The sequence below is a fragment of the Tachypleus tridentatus genome, chromosome 13 (assembly GCF_004210375.1).
Source record: "Tachypleus tridentatus isolate NWPU-2018 chromosome 13, ASM421037v1, whole genome shotgun sequence".
NCBI classification, from domain to species: Eukaryota; Metazoa; Arthropoda; class Merostomata; order Xiphosura; family Limulidae; genus Tachypleus; species Tachypleus tridentatus.
This window is the reverse complement of record NC_134837.1, coordinates 203403408-203427647: the sequence shown is the minus strand read 5'-3', so window position 1 is coordinate 203427647 and position 24240 is coordinate 203403408. Positions and strand designations below refer to the sequence as shown.

General features: G+C 33.3%; 1 protein-coding gene and 1 long non-coding RNA gene across 3 annotated transcripts in view; one reads left to right on the top strand and one right to left on the bottom strand.

Annotated features, from left to right (window-relative positions):
* Positions 1 to 8062, top strand: part of LOC143236866 (uncharacterized) — a 13738-nt gene extending 5676 nt beyond the window's left edge. Inside the window, exons 4-5 of the mRNA XM_076475508.1 lie at positions 4077 to 4322; positions 6281 to 8062. Of these exons, the coding sequence (XP_076331623.1) occupies positions 4077 to 4322; positions 6281 to 6577 (543 nt within the window). The 3' untranslated portion in view covers positions 6578 to 8062. The remainder of the gene's footprint in view (positions 1 to 4076; positions 4323 to 6280) is intronic.
* Positions 7492 to 24240, bottom strand: LOC143236867 (uncharacterized). 2 transcript variants are annotated; one of them, XR_013019775.1, is made up of 2 exons: positions 24066 to 24240; positions 7492 to 7888 (listed from the first exon to the last, which is right to left on the bottom strand). It is a non-coding gene; the product is annotated as an uncharacterized LOC143236867 (long non-coding RNA). The 2 variants fall into 2 exon arrangements; XR_013019774.1 differs by lacking the exon at positions 24066 to 24240 and adding an exon at positions 15910 to 24059.

Genomic DNA, 24240 nt, shown 5'->3' with positions numbered 1-24240 from the left:
TTGTTTATGAAACATGGAAAAAATATATGTTTATAAACTGAATTCACTGCCAAGTTGTTACTAACACTTGCTAAGTAGCAGTAGTTTTATTTGTTATTATTTCCTCAAAAAATACGTGTGTTAGATTAACAGAACGATATTACTGTTACTCAAACTGTAAAACACTCAATAATAGTAATTAGGTATTCAGATGAGGTTACGAGTCAACTAAAACAGTTATTTGTAACTATCAAAGTGTAATGGATTGAATACAACAGTAATTTATTTCTTGACCAATCCATACATATTAGGCTTGTTAATTTTTAAAATGCTTTTCTGTTGTGCATAAACATCACTCATTTTTCTGGCAAGCATGTGAGAAAAAAGAAAGATTAACACTTCAGCTAGTTCCTAGTTATCCACTTTAACAACACATTTCAGTAATATTGGGAGTTTCAAAAAGTGTGGAACACTTGATAATGGCTGTAACTCAGTTTTATTGGTTATTTCTAACCATCATATAGAATCATGCTGAATGCAGCAACTATTCTTTCTTCACCCATCCCGACATACTAAGCACTATTGTGTTTAGTTTATGAAACACTTATGATAACAAATGAAACACTATTTATATTAATGTGAAAGAAATACTTTCACCATATGTCATTTCTTCATTAATATTTATGAAATTGGTGCTAATAATGTGTGGATCTGTGTATATTTGAAAAAGTTTTTATGTTAAGATTATTCCATGTATATATTTTTATGTATCAATATATCTATGTTATGAGTTTTAAAACAAACTGTATCAGTCCATGTATATTTTTTATGTATCAATATATCTATATTATGAGTTTTAAAACAAACTGTATCAGTCGATGTATATATTTTATATGTATTAATATATCTATGTTATAAGTTTTAATACAAACAACATGCTATATTTGTGATAAGAATGTTTTGGATTTTATCATCTTTATTTGTGGAATAAAAACAAGAGTCATCTGAAAATAACATTTCAAACCTGTCTCTTGTCTCTTTCAAGTCAATGCCCAAGAGGCACTTTCTTTTAATGTCAGAGCTTGTCAGTTACAATGGCCAATGTAACACAATTAATTCTCTAAAATGCCATTTATTTATGCAGTATAACACTTTGAAAGTTATACTGTGTAATAAACTCCAAAGCATTAGAAATTTTAGACTTAAAATTCGTGATAAGAATTATGTGAACAGTAAGTTTTGTTTAGTCCAGTGATGCACAAACCTTTTGAGTCCGGGGCCACAAGCAGACTTCTCGTAACTGTTGGGGGCCACAAAAAAGTGAAGATTAAATCATCCCACAGTTGTTTCACACAAGATGGACATCACATTTAAGAACACACAAATAACGATTACATCAAAGAGTTTGCACCTTATTCTAAGAAATGTTATGATACGTCAACTGTCACAATGTCAGTGCGATGGATGGTGCTGCATGTCATCTATGAGCTTAGAAATGTCCGGCTTGATGTTTGACGTTGAAAGATGCAAGACTGCTTCCAGATGATCATCAGTCAGCTGATTGCGGGTGTTGTTTTTGTTCAGTTTCATATGCGAGAAAGCCTGTTTGCAGAAGTACGTGCTGCCAAACATGCTGGTGTGGACAAGTGCGTTCTCTTTCAGATTAGCAAAGGTATCAGGCAACGTTTTGTAGAAGTCAAGCAAACCGTTTTCTCGGTAAATAGCATGCAGTTCGTCAGATGCCTGGAGATCAGTAAGTTTGAGCTGATATTCTGCTGACAAGTCATCCATTGACACACTGATTTTGATCAACAATCTGCATTGGTCAAAGTCATGAAACCATGAGTTGAAGGAATGAATCAAGGTATCTAGCTTCCCAACATTAACTTGTGTGTCAATGTCCTAATTCTTCTGTAGCTGTGACTGAAAAGTGGGAAAGTGCACAAAGTTGCCTGATGCTGCTTGCTGCCAGAACAACTGCAACTTTGTCCTGAAAGCTGAGACGTGATTTGCAAGCTGACAGACAAGCTGATTTTTTGCCTTGCAACTTCAAATTAAGATCATCCAAGTGTTGTGTCATGTCGACCAGAAAGGTCAAATCAGCTTGCCATGCTGGATCAGTCATGGAAATCACTTCTATGTCTTTGTTCTTGCTTCTGAGGAATTCTATCACCTCATAATCTTCTGAGCATCTTTCCTCGACTCAGCTAGTGTACTTCATAGTGATACACAAGGTCACCATAGTCTGAATCAATTTGTTCAAGAAGACTTCGGAACTGATGGTGATTGAGCCCTCGTGATTTCATGAAATTAATGGTTTTCATCACTAATGCCATCAGTGCCTGAAGACCAAGTTCTTTACTGCACAAGTTCTGTTGGTGAATAATACAGTGCAACTTCATCAACTGTCTCTTCTGCTTTCCTCGATGCTTCATCAACAGTGCTACCAGCCCGCCACTATCTCCGGTCATGGCTGGTGCTCCATCAGTTATCACACTTACCAATTTCGTGAAGTCCAATGAAACATTACTACACAATCGTACTGTCTCCTCGAATAGAGCAGACCCATTTGTCTGACCCTTCATGGAACCCATGCCGATTAGTTCCTCTGTGATATCAAACGATGACGACACGCCACAAACAAAAACTAGTAGCTGTGCTGTTGAACTGATGCCAGTCGACTCGTCTGCTGCCAAAGAGAAGTAGACAGTTGGCTGCTTTATTTGTAAGCTGTCTTGTCACGTCTGCTGAGAGGTGTGAAATTCTTCATTGAACTGTCATACGATTCAAAGCCACCATCTGTAGCTTGCGAACTGCTTCCAGACACAACCTTTCCGATGAAGTAATCATATATTGCTTGACAAAATCACCATCAGTGAACGGTCAGCCAGATTTTGCTATCATCAATGAAATATCACATGCTGCACCTGAATCTGCTGAGTGCTTTGAGAAAACGTTCTACTGGTGATTCAGCAACCACTGCAGAGATTCAATTCGAGCTGTTCGTTCAACACTGACAACGTTGTGGAAATCTTTATGCTTCGACTCATAATGATGCTTTATATTGGATACCTATGCCACTACTACTGTCGAATGACACAGCAGAGAAATCACGTTCTTCTGTTGTTGAACAAAACAATATTCCACAGTCCAATCATCATGAAACTGCCGGTTTTCGTCGTCAACTTTTCTTTTACAATTAGCTGCCATTTTTGTTATGAAATAATATCAAAATATGGCTTGTAAGTAAATCTCGAAGAACAATTGGAACGCGTGAGATTTCGTAATTACGGAAATATTATGTCATTGCGCCAATGATTAAATGCCTATGCATTAACGAGATTTGCTTATTAAATTGTCTTTATTGCTTGACACAAATATGGAACCATCCAGTATCTAATCTAATGCATATTTATCTATAGCGCTTAATCTTCGCGCAGGCGCGAAATCTAAGCGCACAAACTCTCTATGTTTGACATTCCCGTTGGACATCGCGGGCCACTCGACGACTCGTTGCGGGCCGGACTTTGTGCACCATTGGTTTAGTCTCTCATTATCCATCCCAACTGATGAATTTTGGTATTGTATGAAAAGCTTCTTGAACAACGGTATTTTGGAAAAGTAGAGCTAGAAGACTATTTGAAATCTACAGTTTAAGAAGAATGTGGAAAAGAAACATTTACAGTTAACTTTTATGATAAATCTTGGATATCTTGGTTTTTAATACTTCATAAGCTGTCTAATGACAACTTTTTAAATGTTTCAATTTTTATATTTATTTCTTTGTTCTTAAGCTAAGACATTCATGTTTTTTCTTCTTAAGTGTAGTTTACTGTATTTATAAATTCAAGAGAAAACACATAAAACCACAAGACACAGTCACACATTATGTCAGACTTGATTAAATTGAAATTATCTTCCGTGCACTTTTTGTAATACCTAAATATCCTGTATAGCTAACTTACGCATGTAATAATAGTAAGCTGTTTTTATATGTAAGATGTGTAAACTGAAATGATTTAATTTCCTTTAGGCTTTTCATAACATATATCAGGTTTGATCATTCACAACAAAACAGATCTTGTTTCATTTTACAGCCATGTGTCCCAGTTTTATTGAGATATGCTACAGACCCTGAGGCAGGTGCCTATCTCCGAGCTCTCAGTTTAACAGCTCTTGCAAACTTGGCACTTGAAGAAGTAACAGTGACCCCCTATAAAGGAAAACTTCATTCTCTATTCGAACTTTTAGAAGAAGGAAACACTATCAAAATCCAAGCCCTGAAGCTTCTAAACAACTTATCCTGTAGCCCAGACATGATTCCTTTCTTATTAGCTTCCAAGGTGAGACCTTCAGAGAATTCATTAGATTATACATGTTGGACTAGTTGAAACACTTTATCCAGGAAATCTTAAAACTGACGAAACCACCATTTTTTACATATTAAAGTCGCACATTTTTTACTTTTAAGTACTAAGAAAATATTCCCCTAATGTTTTGTTAACAAAGCTTTCCACTTCTTTTTTTGTGTAATATGTCTGTATAAAGTATGTTAAAACGAAGTAACTATGAAAACCATACCACATACATAACTTCTATTTTAAAAGTGGTATGGTGTGTTACATTATGTGAAATGAAGAGAATACAGCTATTTGTTCAGTATGAAAGTATGTTATACACACTGCTGGCCAAAATCTTAAGGCCAATGAACATAAAGAAAAAATATGCATTTTGCATTGTTAGACTCAACCACTTATTTGAGTAGAGCTTTGAAAGATGACAATAAAAAAAAGGGAAGATAAAAATAAAAAAAGTTTTTAGCATTTAATAGGAAAAATTCAAACACTATGAAATTAGCCTAAATACCAGGTGATCAAAAGTTTAAGACCATACTGAAACGAAGCGTTAATCAGTAAACACGTATCATTTGTGTTCAAGCATTAGCGTTGTCAACATCTCCCACTGACATCTCCTGTGTTACATTGGGTAAAAACATGGCAAAGGCTAAAAAGTTGACAGAGTTTGAACGTGGCAAAATTGTCGACCTGCGAAAGCAAGGTCTCTCTCAACGTGCCATTGCTGGTGAGATTGGGCGTAGTAAAACTGCTGTTGCAAATTTTTTAAAAGGCCCTGAGGGATACGAAATGAGAATTTCAAGTGGTCGGCCCAAGAAAATTTCGACGGCGTTAAACAGGAAGATTCGACGGGTTGTACGGCAAGATACCAGCCAATCATCGAACCAGATTAAGGCCCTTACGGACGCAGAATGCAGCTCAAGAACAACAAGATGGCATCTATGAGAAAAAGGCTTTAAAATCTGTAAACGTCTTCAAAGGCCACGCCTCCTTCCACACCACGAAACAGCTCAGTTAAACTTTGCTGAATAGCACCAAACATGGGACGTAGAAAAGTGGAAGAAGATTTTGTTCTCTGCTGAGAAAATATTTAATCTGGATCGTCTAGATGGCTTCCAACATTACTGGCAAGATAAGGATATCCCACCAGAGACATTTTCTACACGATGTAGCAGGGGAGGTTCCATCATGATGTGGAGTGCTTTCTCCTTCCATGGAACAATGGAGCTTCAGGTTATACAGGGATATCAAACAGCAGCTGGCTACATAGCATGTTGGAGAGAGCATCCTTATTGACTGAAGGCCTTTGCTTGTGTGGAAATGACTGGATCTTACAGCAGGACAACGCTGCAATCCGCAATGCCCACGGGACAAAGGGCTTTTTCATGACGAATAACGTGATTCTTTTGGACCATCCAGCATGTTTGCTCAAACTGAACCCCCATTGAAAATATTTGGGAGTGGATGGCAAGGAAAGTCTATAGAAATGGACATCAGTTCCAAACAGTGCATGATCTTTATGATCTTCACCACTTGGAATAACATTCCAGTCAGTCTTCTGCAAATGCTTTATCAATCATGCCAAAGGGAATGTTTGCAGTTATTTGCAATGACGGCCATGCAACTCACTACTTAGACCACTTGTTTGGCATTTCCTACCCTGTTTAGGACTTCTTTTTGGTATGGTCTTAAACTTTTGACCAGCTAGTTTTTAGGCTAATTTCATAGTGTTCACATTTTCCCTTTTAAATGCTAAAAAAGGTTTTTATTTATATTGTCCCTTTTCTTATTGTCATCTTTCAAAGCTCTACTCAAATAAGTGGTTGAGTCTAAAAATGCAAAATGCATATTTTTTCTTTATGTTCATTGGCCTTAAGATTTTGGCTAGCAGTGTATGTATAGAACATTCTCTATCATTACTTTAGACAAGCTTTCTTTATATGTAGTGTCCTCCACTCAGTGACATGTTGGACATTAACAAGAATGGTAGAGATGTCACTTTACGACTACTCACGTTTTTGGAAAATGTGACAGCTTTAGCTGCCAAGCAAAGCCTTCGTGTTCAGGACTTGCCTGTTGATGACAAAGCACCATCTCCAGAGACATTCTACTCTACAATCTTTGGACATCTAGGAAAAGATGCTATATCCAAAAAGATGGTGACATTGTCAGCCACCGGTGATGAAGAGATTAGTACACATGCTCAGAAACTTTATGAAATGTTGAGTTACTTTCATCTTTAGAAATGTGGAAAGCATCTATAGTTAGTAAGTTTAGAGAATTAATCAGGTAGATTTTAGTTTGAAGGTAGTCCATATACTTTACTCAGAGAAACACTCCAATTGGTTGTTTGTTGAGACTAGTACTGAATCAGTAACTATCACATGGATCAGTTTGAAGACACTCCAGTTGGTAGTTAGTTCAGACTAAAATTTAATCAGTGATTTATGTGGTGCTTCATCTTTCTGCTCATCAGTTTTGAAATTGTACAAATTTGTATACAACTTGTTTACTTAAGTGATGAGTAAATTTAATTGCTGTGAATCTTATGTTATAAATATTTTATAAAAAGTATAGTTTTACAGAGAGGTAAAACTGGTCAGTATTATGTTGAAGACAGAGAAGAGTACATAAAGAAAATTTATAACCCAAAATGACCTAGTCCAGATATCCTGGTAGTAGCAACTTTTTTCTTTCAAAATCTTCAATAACCATGGTTGGTTCATTAGTTGAATTAAGGAAAATCTATTTATTTACACTTGCTCATTCACTAAGACAGTTACTGTGCTGGGTAAACAGTAAAACAATCAATGAATTATTAAGTCTGCTGTTACTTCTTTTAATTATTAATTTCATTGTGAAAAAGAAAATGCATTTAAATATTAATAACCATCATTATAGTTTCTATGATAAATTATTTTCCAATACAAGAAATATCTATAATACTGCTTTTATCTTAACATTGAAAAGGATTCTTCATTTTCCAACAGTTATGTTTTTGTATAAAGAGTTCTGTGACATTAAGTAGATACCTGGAAGTTGTTTACTTTGTGAAGTATACAGAGCCAGTTCACTGGTTTAAGCACCCACAGTTTGATTATTAAAAATGACTTAATTAGATGTTCTTAAAACATAACTATATTAATAAAACAGTGGATGGTTTTTATGAACATTTCATTTTACTGTACTCAATTTTATATTATACACTTAATAGCATTGTTTATTTATTCTGTTCTATGTGCTTCCTGAAAGTAACAGGTAAAAACTTTCCCAATGAGTTAAAATACATTGTATTAATTAAAAACAGCATATCTTATGACAATAAGACTAAAACAACAGTTTCAATCTTTCAAAAACTGCACCTTGCCAGTATTTAGAGGAGTGTACCCTTGGTGAGGTTTAAATCAACTAATCTGTTATGTGTCATTGGTTTATCATTTCAACTGCTTTCTTCTCCAAAATAGCCATGCTTCATCACTAAGCTGTGTGTTCATTAATACTTGTCCATTTTGAGAAATGGTTGCTGTTTCTTCTTTCCTCAATGATTCTGGTTTCTATAGATAAAACAGGGCATAGTCTGTTTTGGACTTAACACAGATACATTAGTTGAAACCTTAACACAGTGTTAAAATCTTGGCTAATTATATGTTTCTAAATTAATTTACTAAAATACTTAAATATTCAAAATGTAAATAAAGACAATAAAGTACAAGTTATCGTAGCTTCAATGTAGTTCTTATTATTCTATAGCTGGCTTAATTTCAAATGTCATGTACAAGAAGACATAACATGAGGTTTTATTACATTCAAATTATGTGGTTAGGTAATAGTGAGGTATTGTTTGTTCAAAGTATGTGGTAAGGTAAGAGTAAGGTATTGTTTGTTCAATGTGGTTAGGTAATAGTAAGGTATTGTTTGTTCAATGTAGTGGTTAGGTAATAGTAAGGTATTGTTTGTTCAATGTATGTGGTTAGGTAATAGTAAGGTATTGTTTGTTCAATGTATGTGGTTAGGTAATAGTAAGGTATTGTTTGTTCAATGTAAGTGGTTAGGTAATAGTAAGGTATTGTTTGTTCAATGTAAGTGGTTAGGTAATAGTAAGGTATTGTTTGTTCAATGTATATGGTTAGGTAATAGTAAGGTATTGTTTGTTCAAAGTATGTGGTAAGGTAATAGTAAGGTATTGTTTGTTCAGTGTATGTGGTTAGGTAATAGTAAGGTATTGTTTGTTCAATGTATGTGGGTAGGTAATAGTAAGGTATTGTTTGTTCAATGTATGTGGTTAGGTAATAGTAAGGTATTGTTTGTTCAAAGTATGTGGTAAGGTAAGAGTAAGGTATTGTTTGTTCAATGTGGTTAGGTAATAGTAAGGTATTGTTTGTTCAATGTATGTGGTTAGGTAATAGTAAGGTATTGTTTGTTCAATGTATGTGGTTAGGTAATAGTAAGGTATTGTTTGTTCAATGTAAGTGGTTAGGTAATAGTAAGGTATTGTTTGTTCAATGTATATGGTTAGGTAAAAGTAAGGTAACGTATTTGGTGTGGTAAGGATAGGATTTGTTCAATGTGTGCATTTGGTGTGGTAATGTTAAGCCGCTTAATAACTCAAATCTTTATTTACTGAATATTATTTGTATGCTTATATTAATGAAATAATACACATCACATAAATTAAATACATTGTTCATTGTTAATATTATTCAAATAATACATAAACTGACTACATGGTTCATTGTTTATATTACTCAAATGATACACATAAACTGACTTCATGATTTGTTGTTTATATTTTTCAAATAACACAAACTGACTACATGGTTTGTTGTTTATATTATTCAAATGATACACGTAAACTGACTACATGGTTCATTGTTTATATTATTCAAATAACACACATAAACTGACTACATGGTTCAGTGTTTATATTATTCAAATAATACACACAAACTGACTACACAGTTCATTCTAACATTAAGCATATTTTAAATACACAAATTATCATCTTAAATAGCAATAGTATAACATGTTTTCATTACATGATTTCAAACATCAGAGGAGATTACTGGTATTTCAAAACAAAGAAAATCCTGACCATCTCAACACTAACAGTTAGTAAAACAGTAAATGTTTATATTACATTTAAAACGTATTGTGCCACATGTTTTTCACCATTTTTCTACTTTCCGTAGCCATCTTGTCAGAGACGAATGGATTAATTTTTGTCTTGTGAGAATAATCAGATAGGGTGGTCTGCTAACTGCCTAGCTCTAACCATAACACAAAGATTTTCAGAAAACTTTTACACAAAATTAATATTTTTACAAAACAAACTAAAAACTGCACTGTTTATTCTGATGTTAGAAAAAAAGAACTAGTTAGTCATAGTAAAGTTCTGTTTAGTAGGTAACTCCAATAGAGAATATTTTTCTCTCTCATGTATACAGGTAGTATAAAATGTTCTGAGTCCCTGTTCAGAGCTGAAGCTAGTTCACACCTACTAGAAAGAAGATTCTGGTATGTGTAATATATAACACTAATACTAATACCTTGTTAACATAAGATCCAAGATTAAAGAAGGTAAAATAAATGAGAAATAGTTAACGATCTAGAGTACAGTACTGTAAATAACACATATGACTTTCGAAGAGTGGTGACCAGAAACACTGATCTGCCTCTAACATTAGGAATGTTTTTAGTTGTGATAAATGTAATTTATTATACATTACAAACTAACAAATACAAGTGAAGAAAAGCTTGTTACATCAAGAGATACTACTGAACATACAAACTTCTTAATGTTTGATACTAGCTAAAGTCATATTCATCATTAGAAAGTAGCCAATAAAACTACTGAAAGACCACCAGCAGTAGATCAGGACGTTAATACTAACATTCAGCCATCAGGTTTCTGTGTGATGAAGTGACTGATACCACAGTACTCGTATGTTGTCAGTATACCAGCTTCAGAAGATAGAATGGTTGATATAAACTAATTCACAAACTACTAATATATAAGTAATTAACTTTACTGCACACTTCATTTTATTAAACAATTTCAGACATATTCAAATTAATTAGGTACATTGAGAAACTATTTCAAAAAATGATGCTTGTGTATGTATAATAAACTAACTCAGTGACACCAAGAGTTAACTAAACATTTTACTGCCTGTACACTGGTTGGAAAATGAAAGAATTTTGACTAAATGAAATATTGTTCAAACTTCTGACTGTGAACAAGTGAGGCAACATATTTCTGGGAGAAGTATCATGTCCTTCAAGTTCAGATATGTTTAAAAACAGTGAAGAAAACTTAATGCCCTCCAAAGTTCATTCTGTTTATAAAATTATATGTACACTGTTGTTGATAAGGTTGTTAATGTTATTATTATCTGATTACCCTGAATTATCTTAATTCACTACAACATTACTCACACAAAGGTTTTTGTCCTTTATCATAATGCTGATTAGTCCATTGTATCTTTGATACACTTTATGGAGCCAGTGAATAAACACAGCTGTCATTACAAGCTTTGTAAACCACAAATATCATGGTATTAAAAAAAAAAAGATTGTGCAATGTCACCTAATTGTCATGGTGACATTAAACAGAAAAAAACCTTTTATATAAAACATTAAAACTTTGCAAATATTCTGAAATTTATCATTTCAGTTTTGTATGTACCTAGTTATATGTTTGTTTGTTGAAGTCTGTGAGAAGATACTCAAAGTCTGACTGTACTGTTTGTTTGTTGAATTCTGTGAGTAGATACTCAAGGTCTGGCTGTACTGTTTGTTTGTTGAATTCTGTGAGAAGATACTCAAGGTCTGGCTGTACTGTTTGTTTGTTGAATTCTGTGAGAAGTTACTCAAGGTCTGGCTGTACTGTTTGTTTGTTGAATTCTGTGAGAAGATACTCAAGGTCTAGCTGTACTGTTTGTTTGTTGAAGTCTGTGAGAAGATACTCAAAGTCTGACTGTACTGTTTGTTTGTTGAATTCTGTGAGTAGATACTCAAGGTCTGGCTGTACTGTTTGTTTGTTGAAGTCTGTGAGAAGATACTCAAGGTCTGGCTGTATTTTTCGTCCCAAGTTTTGAAGCCATAGACACAAGGGAAATCAGCTACTCAACACCACCCATTGTTAACTTTTACACTAACCTGAATGAATAATGAGATTTGACTGCCATACTCATAATGCACCTGTGCCCCTAAATTTTGATGGGCAGTTTTTATTTAGTATTAATAGGGATTGAGCCATAGACACTTCGATGCACAGTCCAACACACTAAAACTCAATACCCTTAGGTACGCACTCCAGCACAGTAAAACTCAAGACCTTCAGGTACGCAGTCCAGCACAGTAAAACTCAAGACCTTCAGGTAAACAGTCCAGCACACTGAAACTTGAAACAATCAGGTATACAGTCTGGCACACTAAAACAAAAGACCTTTAGATACACAGCCCAGCACACTAAAACTTGAGACTCTCAAGTGTACAGTCCAGCACGCTAAAATTCAAGACCCTCAGGTACACAGCCCAGCACACTAAAATTCAAGACCCTCAGGTACACAGCCCAGTACACTAAAACTCAATACTATCACTTCTGTTATATGAATGAAATAAAAACCCTATAACCCAAGTGTTTTACAAGGGTTCGCCTTTCTTCTTCAGAGACAAACTGGGAAAAGAAGAAAGGTGAACCTTTTAAAAGCACTTGGGTTATAGGGTTTTTATTTCATTTCTATCAAGATTTCTAACATCATGAATGTACCTCTACTACTTAAGTTCAACTGTTGCTTTATCTTGTAGTTAGTAATGCTAAACCTGCATAATACTCACATAAAAATTAACACTTTTAATTTTCTAATGTATACAATTTTGTCAAGTTTCACATTCTTCTTTAAAATAAGCTTAATTATAAAAGTTTATAATGTATATAAAAATATTAATGGAAATATTTGTTCCAAAAATCTGAAAACTTGTATTGTCTGTTGAAATTCCTGTCAGTTTTTTTAATATGTTGCATAGATCTTTTATACTTCCTTTTCTAAGAACTGTAACTCATCTGGAAACATCCTACATAAATTCAGTTTCAAACACAACAACTGTAAATCTAATTTCAGCAAACATATACTTACTGCACAATAATAAAATGGGCTCAAAGAGTCAACTAATATTTAATATCAGTAAAACAGTTTAAGTGTCAACTAATATTTAATTTCACATGTTCAACATCAGTAAAACACTTTAAGCATTAACTAATATTTAATTTCAGGTGTCTAACTTCAGTAAGACACTTTAAGCATTAACTAATATTTAATTTCAGGTGTCTAACATCAGTAAGACACTTTTAGCATTAACTAATATTTAATTTCAGGTGTCTAACTTCAGTAAACTACTTTAAGCATTAACTAATATTTAATTTCAGGTGTCTAACTTCAATAAAACACTTTAAGCATTAACTAATATTTAATTTAAAGTGTCTAACTTCAATAAAACACTTTAAGCATTAACTAATATTTAATTTCAGGTGTCGAACTTCAGTAAAACACTAAGCATTAACTAATATTTAATTTTAGGTGTCTAACTTCAGTAAAACACTTTAAGCATTAACTAATATTTAATTTCAGGTGTCTAACATCAGTAAGACACTTTAAGCATTAACTAATATTTAATTTTAGGTGTCTAACTTCAGTAAAACACTTTAAGCATTAACTAACATTTAATTTCAGGTGTCTAACTTCAGTAAAACACTTTAAGCATTAACTAATATTTAATTTCAGGTGTCTAACATCAGTAAGACACTTTAAGCATTAACTAATATTTAATTTTAGGTGTCTAACTTCAGTAAAACACTTTAAGCATTAACTAACATTTAATTTCAGGTGTCTAACTTCAGCAAAACACTTTAAGCATTAACTAATATTTAATTTCAGGTGTCTAACTTCAGTAAAACACTTTAAGCATTAACTAATATTTAATTTAAAGTGTCTAACTTCAGTAAAACACTTTAAGCATTAACTAATATTTAATTTCAGGTGTCTAACTTCAGTAAAATACTTTAAGCATTAACTAATATTTAATTTCAGGTGTCTAACTTCAGTAAAACACTTTAAGCATTAACTAATATTTAATTTAAAGTGTCTAACTTCAGTAAAACACTTTAAGCATTAACTAATATTTAATTTCAGGTGTCTAACATCAGTAAGACACTTTTAGCATTAACTAATATTTAATTTCAGGTGTCTAACTTCAGTAAAATACTTTAAGCATTAACTAATATTTAATTTCAGGTGTCTAACTTCAATAAAACACTTTAAGCATTAACTAATATTTAATTTAAAGTGTCTAACTTCAATAAAACACTTTAAGCATTAACTAATATTTAATTTCAGGTGTCGAACTTCAGTAAAACACTAAGCATTAACTAATATTTAATTTTAGGTGTCTAACTTCAGTAAAACACTTTAAGCATTAACTAATATTTAATTTCAGGTGTCTAACTTCAGTAAAACACTTTAAGCATTAACTAATATTTAATTTCAGGTGTCTAACATCAGTAAGACACTTTAAGCATTAACTAATATTTAATTTTAGGTGTCTAACTTCAGTAAAACACTTTAAGCATTAACTAACATTTAATTTCAGGTGTCTAACTTCAGCAAAACACTTTAAGCATTAACTAATATTTAATTTCAGGTGTCTAACTTCAGTAAAACACTTTAAGCATTAACTAATATTTAATTTAAAGTGTCTAACTTCAGTAAAACACTTTAAGCATTAACTAATATTTAATTTCAGGTGTCTAACTTCAGTAAAATACTTTAAGCATTAACTAATATTTAATTTCAGGTGTCTAACTTCAGTAAAACACTTTAAGCATTAACTAATATTTAATTTAAAGTGTCTAACTTCAGTAAAACACTTTAAGCATTAACTAATATTTAATTTCAGGTGTCTAACTTCAGTAAAACACTTTAAGCATTAACTAATATTTAATTTCAGGTGTCTAACTTCAGTAAAACACTTTAAGCATTAACTAATATTTAATTTAAAGTGTCTAACTTCAGTAAGACACTTTAAGCATTAACTAATATTTAATTTCAGGTGTCTAACTTCAGTAAAACACTTTAAGCATTAACTAATATTTAATTTCAGGTGTCTAACTTCAGTAAAACACTTTAAGCATTAACTAATATTTAATTTTAGGTGTCTAACTTCAGTAAAACACTTTAAGCATTAACTAACATTTAATTTCAGGTGTCTAACTTCAGTAAAACACTTTAAGCATTAACTAATATTTAATTTTAGGTGTCTAACTTCAGTAAAACACTTTAAGCATTAACTAACATTTAATTTCAGGTGTCTAACTTCAGTAAAACACTTTAAGCATTAACTAATATTTAATTTCAGGTGTCTAACTTCAGTAAGACACTTTAAGCATTAACTAATATTTAATTTCAGGTGTCTAACTTCAGTAAAACACTTTAAGCATTAATTCACATTTAATTCTAGATGTTTAATATTAGTAAAACAATTTAAGAGTCAACTAATATTCAATCCTGGATGATCAACATCAGTAAAACATTTTAAACATTAACTAATATTTGATTTCAGGTGTTCAACATCGATAAAACACTTCAAGCAGTAACTAATCTTTAATTTCAGGCATTCAACATTAGTAAAACACTTTAAGCATTAACTGACATTTAATTTCAGGTCTACGACATCACAAAAACACTAAGCGTTGACCAATATATAATTTCAGGTGTCTAACATAGGTAAAACAGTTTGAGCATTAACTAATATTGAATTATAGGTGTTCAACATCTGTAAAACACTTCAATTGTGAACTAATATTTAACTTTAGGTGTCTAACATGAGCAAAAACTTTAAGCATTAACTAACAAAAGCAACACAACTTACAAAGAACTTCTTACCTTTAAAATGTTCATCGTCTCATTATCTTTATAACTATCTTTCATAGAGACTTGACTCATATATAGAAACTAATGATAAAAGTACCTGCCTTTAGTAGAAATTAGACTCGTGTATAGAAACAAATCACAAAAGTACCTACCTTTGGTAGAGACTTGACTAATGTATGAAAACAAATGATAAAAGTACTTGCCTTTGGTAGAAACTTGATTCTTGTATACAAGCTAATGACAAAAGTGCCTACAATTTGTACAGATTAGAATCATGTATGGAAACAAATAAAACGTGTATGCCTTTGGTATAAATTTCAATCATATATACAAACAAATGATAAAAGCACCTGTCCTGAGTACAGACTTCAGTCATGTACCCACCTCTGATAGAGACTTCAATCCTGTACAGAAACAAATGATAAATGTACCTGCCTATTGGTGGAGATTTGACTCACGTACAGAAACAAATAATTAAAGTACCTGCCTTTGGTAGAAACTTCATTTATGTATTCAAATTAATGATAAAAGTACCTGCCTTTGGTAGAAACTTCATTTATGTATACAAATTAATGATAAAAGTACCAGCCTATGGAAGAACTTGACTCTTTATATAAACATATTTTATAAACATATAAAGTACCTACCTTTGGTAAAGACTTCACTCGTATATAGAAATTTATGATAAAAGTACCTGCCATTGATAGAGACTTCACTCATGTGTAGAAACTAATGTTAAAAGTAACTGTCCTGAGCATATATTTCAATCACATTTAGAAACAAATGATAAATGTATGTGTCCTGGGTATAAACTTGAGACATGTGTATAAATTAATGACGAATGTACCAGCCTTTGGTAGAGACTTGATTCATGCAGAGAAGCTAATGATAAAAGTATATGCTCTTGGTACAAACTTCAATCATGCAGAGAAACTAATGATAACAGTACCTGCCTTTAGTATAAACTCGAATCATGTTCATAAACAAATGATAACAGTACCTGCCTTTAGTATAAACTCGAATCATGTTCATAAACAAATGATAACAGTACCTGCCTTTAGTATAAATTGAATCATGTTCAGAAACAAATGATAAAAGTACCTGCCTTTGTTATAAACTTGAATCAGTATAGAGAAACGAATGATAAAAGTAACTGATTTGGTAAAGACTTGACTCATGTATAGAAAATAAAGATAAAAGTACCTGCCTATGGTAAAGAGTTGACAGCTGTATATAAATTAATGATAAAAGTACGTGCCTTTGATAAAGGGTTAACTCACCTTTAGAACCTTATGATAAAAGTACCTCCCTTTAATGTAGCCTTGAATACTGTATAGAAACAAATAATAAATGTATCTGTTTTGGGTATAGACATGACTCATGTACAGAACTAATGCTGAATGTACCAGCCTTTAGTATAAACTTGAATCATGTTCAGAAACAATCAATAAAAGTACCTGCCTTTTATATAAACTTAAATTAATATAGAGAAACAAATGATAAAAGTATCTGAGTTGGTAGAGACTTGACTTATGTATAGAAACAAATCATAAAAATACCTCCCTTTGGTACAGACTTGACTCATGTATAGAAATTTATGATAAAAGTACATGTCTTTGATAGACTTGAATCATGTATATAAACAAATGACAAAAGTACCCATCTTTCATAGAAACTTGAATCATGCATACAAAGAAATAATAAAAGTGTCTTTCCTGGGTATAGACTTGACTCATGTATAGGAACTAATGATAAAAGAACCTGCTTTTAGTAGAGACTCGACTCATGTGTAGAAACTAATGATAAAAGTACCTGCCATTGGTAGAGACATGACTTTTGTGTAGAAACTAATGATAAAAGTGCCTGTTCTGGGTATGGATTTCAATCATGTAAAGAAACAAACAACAAAAGTACCCGTCTTTCCTAGAGACTTAAATCATGTATAGAGACAAATGATAAAAGTACCCAAGTGTCATAAAGACTTGAATCATGTATCCAAACAAATGATAAAAGTATCTGTCCTGTGTATAGACTTGACTCATCATTAGTTTAATGATGAATGTATCGCCCTTCTGCATTGACTTGACTCATGTATAGATAATAATGATAAAAGTACCTGTCTTTGATAGAGACTTCAATCATTTATTGAAACCAATGATAAAAGTACCTTCCTTTGAAATAAACTTCAATCATGTATTGAAACAAATATTAAAGGTACCAGTTCTAAGTAGAGACATCAATCATATACACAAGCAAATGATAAAAGTACCTGCTTTTAGTAGAGACTTGACTCACGTATAAAAACAAATGATAAAAATACCTTTGGTGGGGACTTGAGTCATGTATAGAAACAAATAATAAAAGTACCTGCCTTTGGTATGAACAAGAGTCATGTATAGGTAGAAATGATAAAAAGTACCTACATTTGGTATAAAGTAGAATCATGGATAGAAACAAGTAATAAAAGTACCTGTCCCGGGTACAGACTTCAATCATGTATAGAAGCTGATGATAAATGTGCCTCTCCTGGGTATAAATTTGAATCATGAATACAAACTAATGACAAAAGTACCCATCTTTGACAGAAACTTGAATCATCTATAGAAACAAATGACAAAAGTTCCTGTCTTTGGTAGAGAATTGACTCATGTAGAGAAACAAATGATTAAAGTAACTGTGTTTGATAGAGACATAAATCATGTATAGAAACAAATAATAAAAACACCTGCCTTTCGTATAAACTTGAATCTTGTATAGAAAGAAATGATAAAAGTACCCATCTTTGATAGAGACTTGAATCATATATAAACAAACCATAAAAATACCTCCCTTTGGTACAGACTTGACTCATGTATAGAAACTAATAATAAAAGTACCTGCCTTTGATGGAAACTTGAATCATGTACAGAAAGAAATCATAAATGTATATTTCCTGGTTATATATTTGACTCAGGTATAGAAACTAATGATAAAAGTACCTGCCCTAATAGAGACTAATCATAAAAGTGCCTGCTTTTGGTATAAAATTGACTCATGTATAGAAGCAAATAATAGAAGTTCTGATCTTCAATTGAGCCTTGATGCATGTATAGAAACGAATAATAAAAGAGCCTGCCTTGGTGGAGACTTCACTTTGGTATACAAACTAATGATAAAAGTACCTTCCCATGGAAGAGACTTGACTTATGTATAGAAACAAATTAAACTGCTCAAAAAAATTAAAGAAACAAGTACGTTTTCTTATATAATTTTTCTCAGTGTTCCAAATGTGATAATACTTTTATTCTTTCAGGTAATTTGCCTCATTTCAGTTACATCTATATCCATTTTTTAATGTGTGATGAACAGTAAAACATGGAGAAATAATTTTTTTTAAATGACCAATATCACCAAAACTGATATCCTATATGAAAAAATACTTTAAACAGTTTACATGCATGTATTGAAGAAATGTTTAAACATTCAGTATCTAGTGTGACCTCCATAGGCTGTGACATACTCCTGGCACCGATTTGGCACACTTTGAATCAGTCTATCGATGTTATCTTGGGGTATGGTAGCCCACTTGTCTACCAGAGCTTGTCGGAGTTCCTGTACATTCTGAGAATGGTGCTGGCATTCACCAACATGCCTCGACAACATATCCCAACAATGTGCAATTGGATTTAAATCTGGAGATCTGGCGAGCCACTCCAAAGTCTCTATTCCATCCTCGTCAAGGAAGTCCATACACAGTCTGACGACGTGGGCTCACATGTTAACATGCATGAGAATGAACCCGTAGCTGACAGCAACGGCAAAAGGCCTCACAATGGGTTCCAGAATTTCTTCTCTATATCGTCGTGCATTCAGAGCACTCCTGTCGAGTATGAATAAGTCCATGCGGCCACCAAAGCATATGCCTGCCCAGACAATTACAGAACCTCCTTCATAAGCGTCGACTTGCACAATGTTACAAGTGGAAAATCACTCTCCTCAGTGTCTCCACATTCTCGCATGTTTATCACCACGAGACACAGAGAACCTGCTCTCGTCTGTCCACAGCACGGTGACCCATTGAGGAAGTTCCCAGTCCAGGTGCTGACGAGCAAATACCAAGTTGACTACACGGTGTCGAGCTGTCAGAATAATGCCTCTTGCAGGCCACCTGGCCCTAAGGCATTTTTCCTGCAGACGATTGCAAACTGTTTGGGTCGAGACATGGGTTCCAGTGGAATGCTAAAGATCATTTTGCAGTGACCGAGCTGTAGCTAATCCGTCCTGCAGAGCAGTAGTCATGATGTAGCGGTCCTCTCTGGCTGTTGTGCAGCGATGATGGTCTTAACCTGGTCTCCTGCCATAAGAGTTCGTCTCCTGGTAGTGTCACCAAAGTTGATTCATAATGCTTGGTGACACACCGACACGCTCTGCCACCCTTCTTTGGGTCTGGCCATCCTCCAACATCTAGACCACCCTGGCCACCTCATTCTCTGTCAGATGGTGCCTGACTGCTTTGGTACACAAGATGAAGATATACGCTGACAACACGAGCCGCAAAAGATCCATGTTAGTGTTTCTTTCAACAATTAATGAGGAAGGCATAGTTTTACATAACAACCTTATATAGATTACCTTGAGTTGTATTCTAATTGAGTGACGTGAGTTGCGTTTGAGTTGCTTCATACTTGACTCACAAGCTTAAAAAATACATTGAAATATGTACTTGTTCCTTTAATTTTTTTCAGCAGTATATAAAGGTACTTGCCTTTGCTAGAGACTTGACTCAAGCATAGAAAAAGCAATAAAAGTACGAGACTATGGTAGAGATTTGACACATGTACAGAAACAAATAATAAAAGTACCTGCCTTTGATACAGACTTGATGCATATAATATAACAAATAATAAAAGAACCTGCCTTTGGTAGTGACTTCAGTTATGTATACAAACTAACGATAAAAGTATCTCCCTATGGAAGAGACATGACTAATGTATAGAAACAAATTATAAAAGTACCTGCCTTTGGTAAAGAATTCACTCGGGTATAAAAACAAATAATAAAAGTACCTTCCTTTGATAGTGACTTAACGCATGTATAAAAACAAAGGATGAAAGAACTTGACTTTGATAGACTTGAATCATGTGTATAAACATACATACATGCATACAGACCTCAATCATGTATAGCAACTGATGATGAAAGTACCTGTCCTGGGTAAAGATTCGAATCATGTATAGAAACTAATGACAAAAGTGCCCATCTTTGATAGCCTTGAATCATGTATAGAAACTAATGACAAAAGTGCCCGTCTTTGATAGCCATGAATCATGTATAGAAACTAATGACAAAAGTACCTGTCTTTAATAGAGACTTGACTCATGAATACAAACAAATGATAAAAGTACGTGCCTTTGGTAGAGACTTGACTCATATACAGAAACAAATGATAAAAGACACGACCTTTGAAATAAACTTGAATCATGCATAGAAACAAAAGTTAAAAGTACCTGTCCTGATTACACTCTTTAGTCATCCATAGAAACTTACGATAAAATTACCTATCGTGGGTATATATTTGAATCCTGTACAGAAACTAATTACAAAAATACACATCTTAGATAGAGACTTGATTCATGTAAAGAAACAAATGATAAAAGTACCTGTCCTGGGTACAGTCTTCAATCATGTATAGAAATTAATGATAAAAGTACCTGTCCTAGGTATAAACTTGAATTATGTTTAGAAACTAATGATAAAAGTAACTGCCTTTGGTAGAGACTCAAGTTCTCTGTTGTAAAATCTTCATTGTTCAAGTGTTCGATGATCACTGTAATAATCAAATGACATACAATGTCAATTTTTATACTTACATTTAACATTTGAACCTAGTAAGTCTCAAAATAACTTACGATTTTTGGAAAACATGTTGGTCCAAAAATCAATTAGAGACAAAAAATAAGAATCTCTATAAATCAAACACTTTTAAAAGGTATACCTTTTTTTTCATCAGGGAAAATCTGTATAACCTGTGTTTACCCAACTGACCAGTCTAACTTAACTCTACCCAGCTGATCAGACTAATCTCACTCTACTGAGCTGATGAGACTAACCCAACTCTACCCACCTGATCAGATTCAACTCTACCCATCTGATCAGACTAATCTAACTCTATCCACTGATTAGACTAGCCTAACTCTACACACTGGATCAGACTAAACTAACTCTAGCAACCTGATCAGACTAATCTAACTCTACCTACCTGATTGGACTAAACTAACTCTACTGAGCTGACGAGACTAACCTAACTCTAGCCACCTGATCAGACTAAACTAACTCTACACACTTCATCAGACTAACCTAACTCTACGCACTTCATCAGACTAACCCAACTCTACACACTTGATCAGACTAACCCAACTCTACACACTTGATCAGACTAACCCAACTCTACACACTTGATCAGACTAACCCAACTCTACCCACCTGATCAAATTAAAACTCCACCCACCTGATCAGACTAACCTAACTCTATCCCCTGATCAGACTAACCTAACTCTACACACTTGATCAGACTAACCCAACTCTACCCACCTGATCAGATTAAACTAACTCTACCCACCTGATCAGACTAACCTAACTCTATCCCCTGATCAGACTAACCTAACTCTATCCCCTGATCAGACTAACCTAACTCTACACACTTGATCAGACTAACCTAACTTTACCCAGCTGATCAGACTAAACTAACTCTATTGAGCTGACGAGACTAACCTAACTCTACCCACCTGATCAGACTAAGCTAACTCTACACACTTGATCAGACTATCCCAACTCTACCCACCTAATCAGACTAATCTAACTCTACCCACCTGATCATACTAAACTAACTCTACTCACCTGACCAGAATAACCTAACTCTACCCAACTGACAAGACTAGTCTACATCTCCTGAATTGGCCACATTCATCTTAACCTCTCCAATTGTCAAGTCTAAGATAAATCTCCTATGTTAGCCAGTCTAACCTAAACCTCCCAAGTTGGCCAGATGAAACAATTTATTCTAATCTTTATACATAACTGATCAAGGGAATCATACTTAGTCAAGTGCAAAACAATGTATTCTAATCTTTATACATAACTGATCAAGGGAATCATACTTAGTCAAGTTCAAAACAATGTATTCTAATCTTTATACATAACTGATCAAGGGAATCATACTTAGTCAAGTGCAAAACAATGTATTCTAATCTCTATAAATAACTGATCAAGGGAATCATACTCAGTCAAGTGCATTCATGACTACACTGAGGTTGAATTTCAGTCTCATTCACAGTAGGTATCTTGATTTGATTGGAAGTTATTATTAAATTTAAAGGCAGTTGAGTTATATGGTTTCTCATTTGTGTCTTTAATAACTTATGTTTTATCATTGTCATGAAGTTTAAAATTACAGGACAGAAATTTTACTTGCCAACAGTGTTCCTCAAACTGAACTTACGACTTATACAACATTCCACATCTTTATTCCGATAGAGGCTGACCTCCATTAGGTAAACTTATACCTGTAAAGTGATTGTTTTTATGTATGAAAGAGCACAATGTCATACAGAGTAGGTCAGCTCAATGATGTACAAGTTTTCTGACAGATAAGTATAAACAGTAGAATGAAAACAACCCATTCTGACAGATAAGTACAAACAGTAGAATGGAAATAGCCCATTCTGACAGATAAGTACAAACAGTAGAATGAAAACAACCCATTCTGACAGATAAGTACAAACAAGGCTAGATTTTATGAGTGGGTGAACTATATTCAAGAACTAATAGAAACTCAAAGGATACTAAATTAGTGTTCCACACTACATAAACAAAATTGTGCAAAAATGTCAGAATAAGATAATATTTTGCTATTCTTTCCATTTTATGGGGCTAATTCTTCCATGCCATTACAGAATGTACTTTTTAACACTATGGTAATGATTCACTTTCCCTATTAATAATTTAATGAGCCAGGGTGAGAATACATATCATTCTTTAGAATTCCCATATACTTGTACCAAAAAACATGTCATAAAAATTCTGCTTAAATTAACATACTGATCAAATTCAGGGTTTGAAATTAATATCATGGTATCCCAAGCAGTGTCATAACTACACAGAAAGAAGCTAGATTGTGAGACCAAGACAGGTAAATTTGAAAATAGGAAAGTAAAAGGCAGAAGACCTAAGTTCGGTGATACTGATGTTAAGTATTTTCATTTATGCAGCCTTTGGGATAGAAGGAAGACTACCACTGATTTCAAGCATGAGATGAACGACCATGTACCAAATGACAGAAAAGTGTCCAGATCTATAGTATTGAGAAGACTCAACAAGAATGGAATATTTGGTTATGCAGCAGTTGAAAAAACTTCACTTTAATTTCTAAATATTGTTGAGAAACTGGACTGATGATGACTGGAAAAGAGTGTTATGGTTGGATAAGTCAAAGTTTGAAATATATGGATAAAAAGTGAAGGTTGCAAGTCTGGTAGAAGAAAGGTGAAAGATACTTACTTTAATGCATACCACATATGGTAATATGTTGATATGTGTTATTTTACATGCATTTATAAAGCATATAAGGTAAACATTTATAAAGTGTATAAGGTAAACATTTATGAAGTGTACAAAGTGAACCTTTATAAAGTGTACAAGGTAAACATTTATAAAGTGTATAAGGTAAATATTTATAAACAAGGTAAATAGTTACAAAGTGTATAAAGTGAACATTTAGAAAGTGTATAAGGTAAACTTTAATAACGAGCAGAGTTATTGACGAGACCTGAATGGGTGTTCTCTTTGTCTGCATTACTAATATCCTGGTCATCGTAACAAACGTATTTCTTCCACTGTTTCAACCACTGGCTATTTATAGGATACCTTTAAACATAGAAATTTTCAGTACTGATGTTTTAAATATAACTAATTTGCCAAACTGAAATGGCTCTTAAAGAATT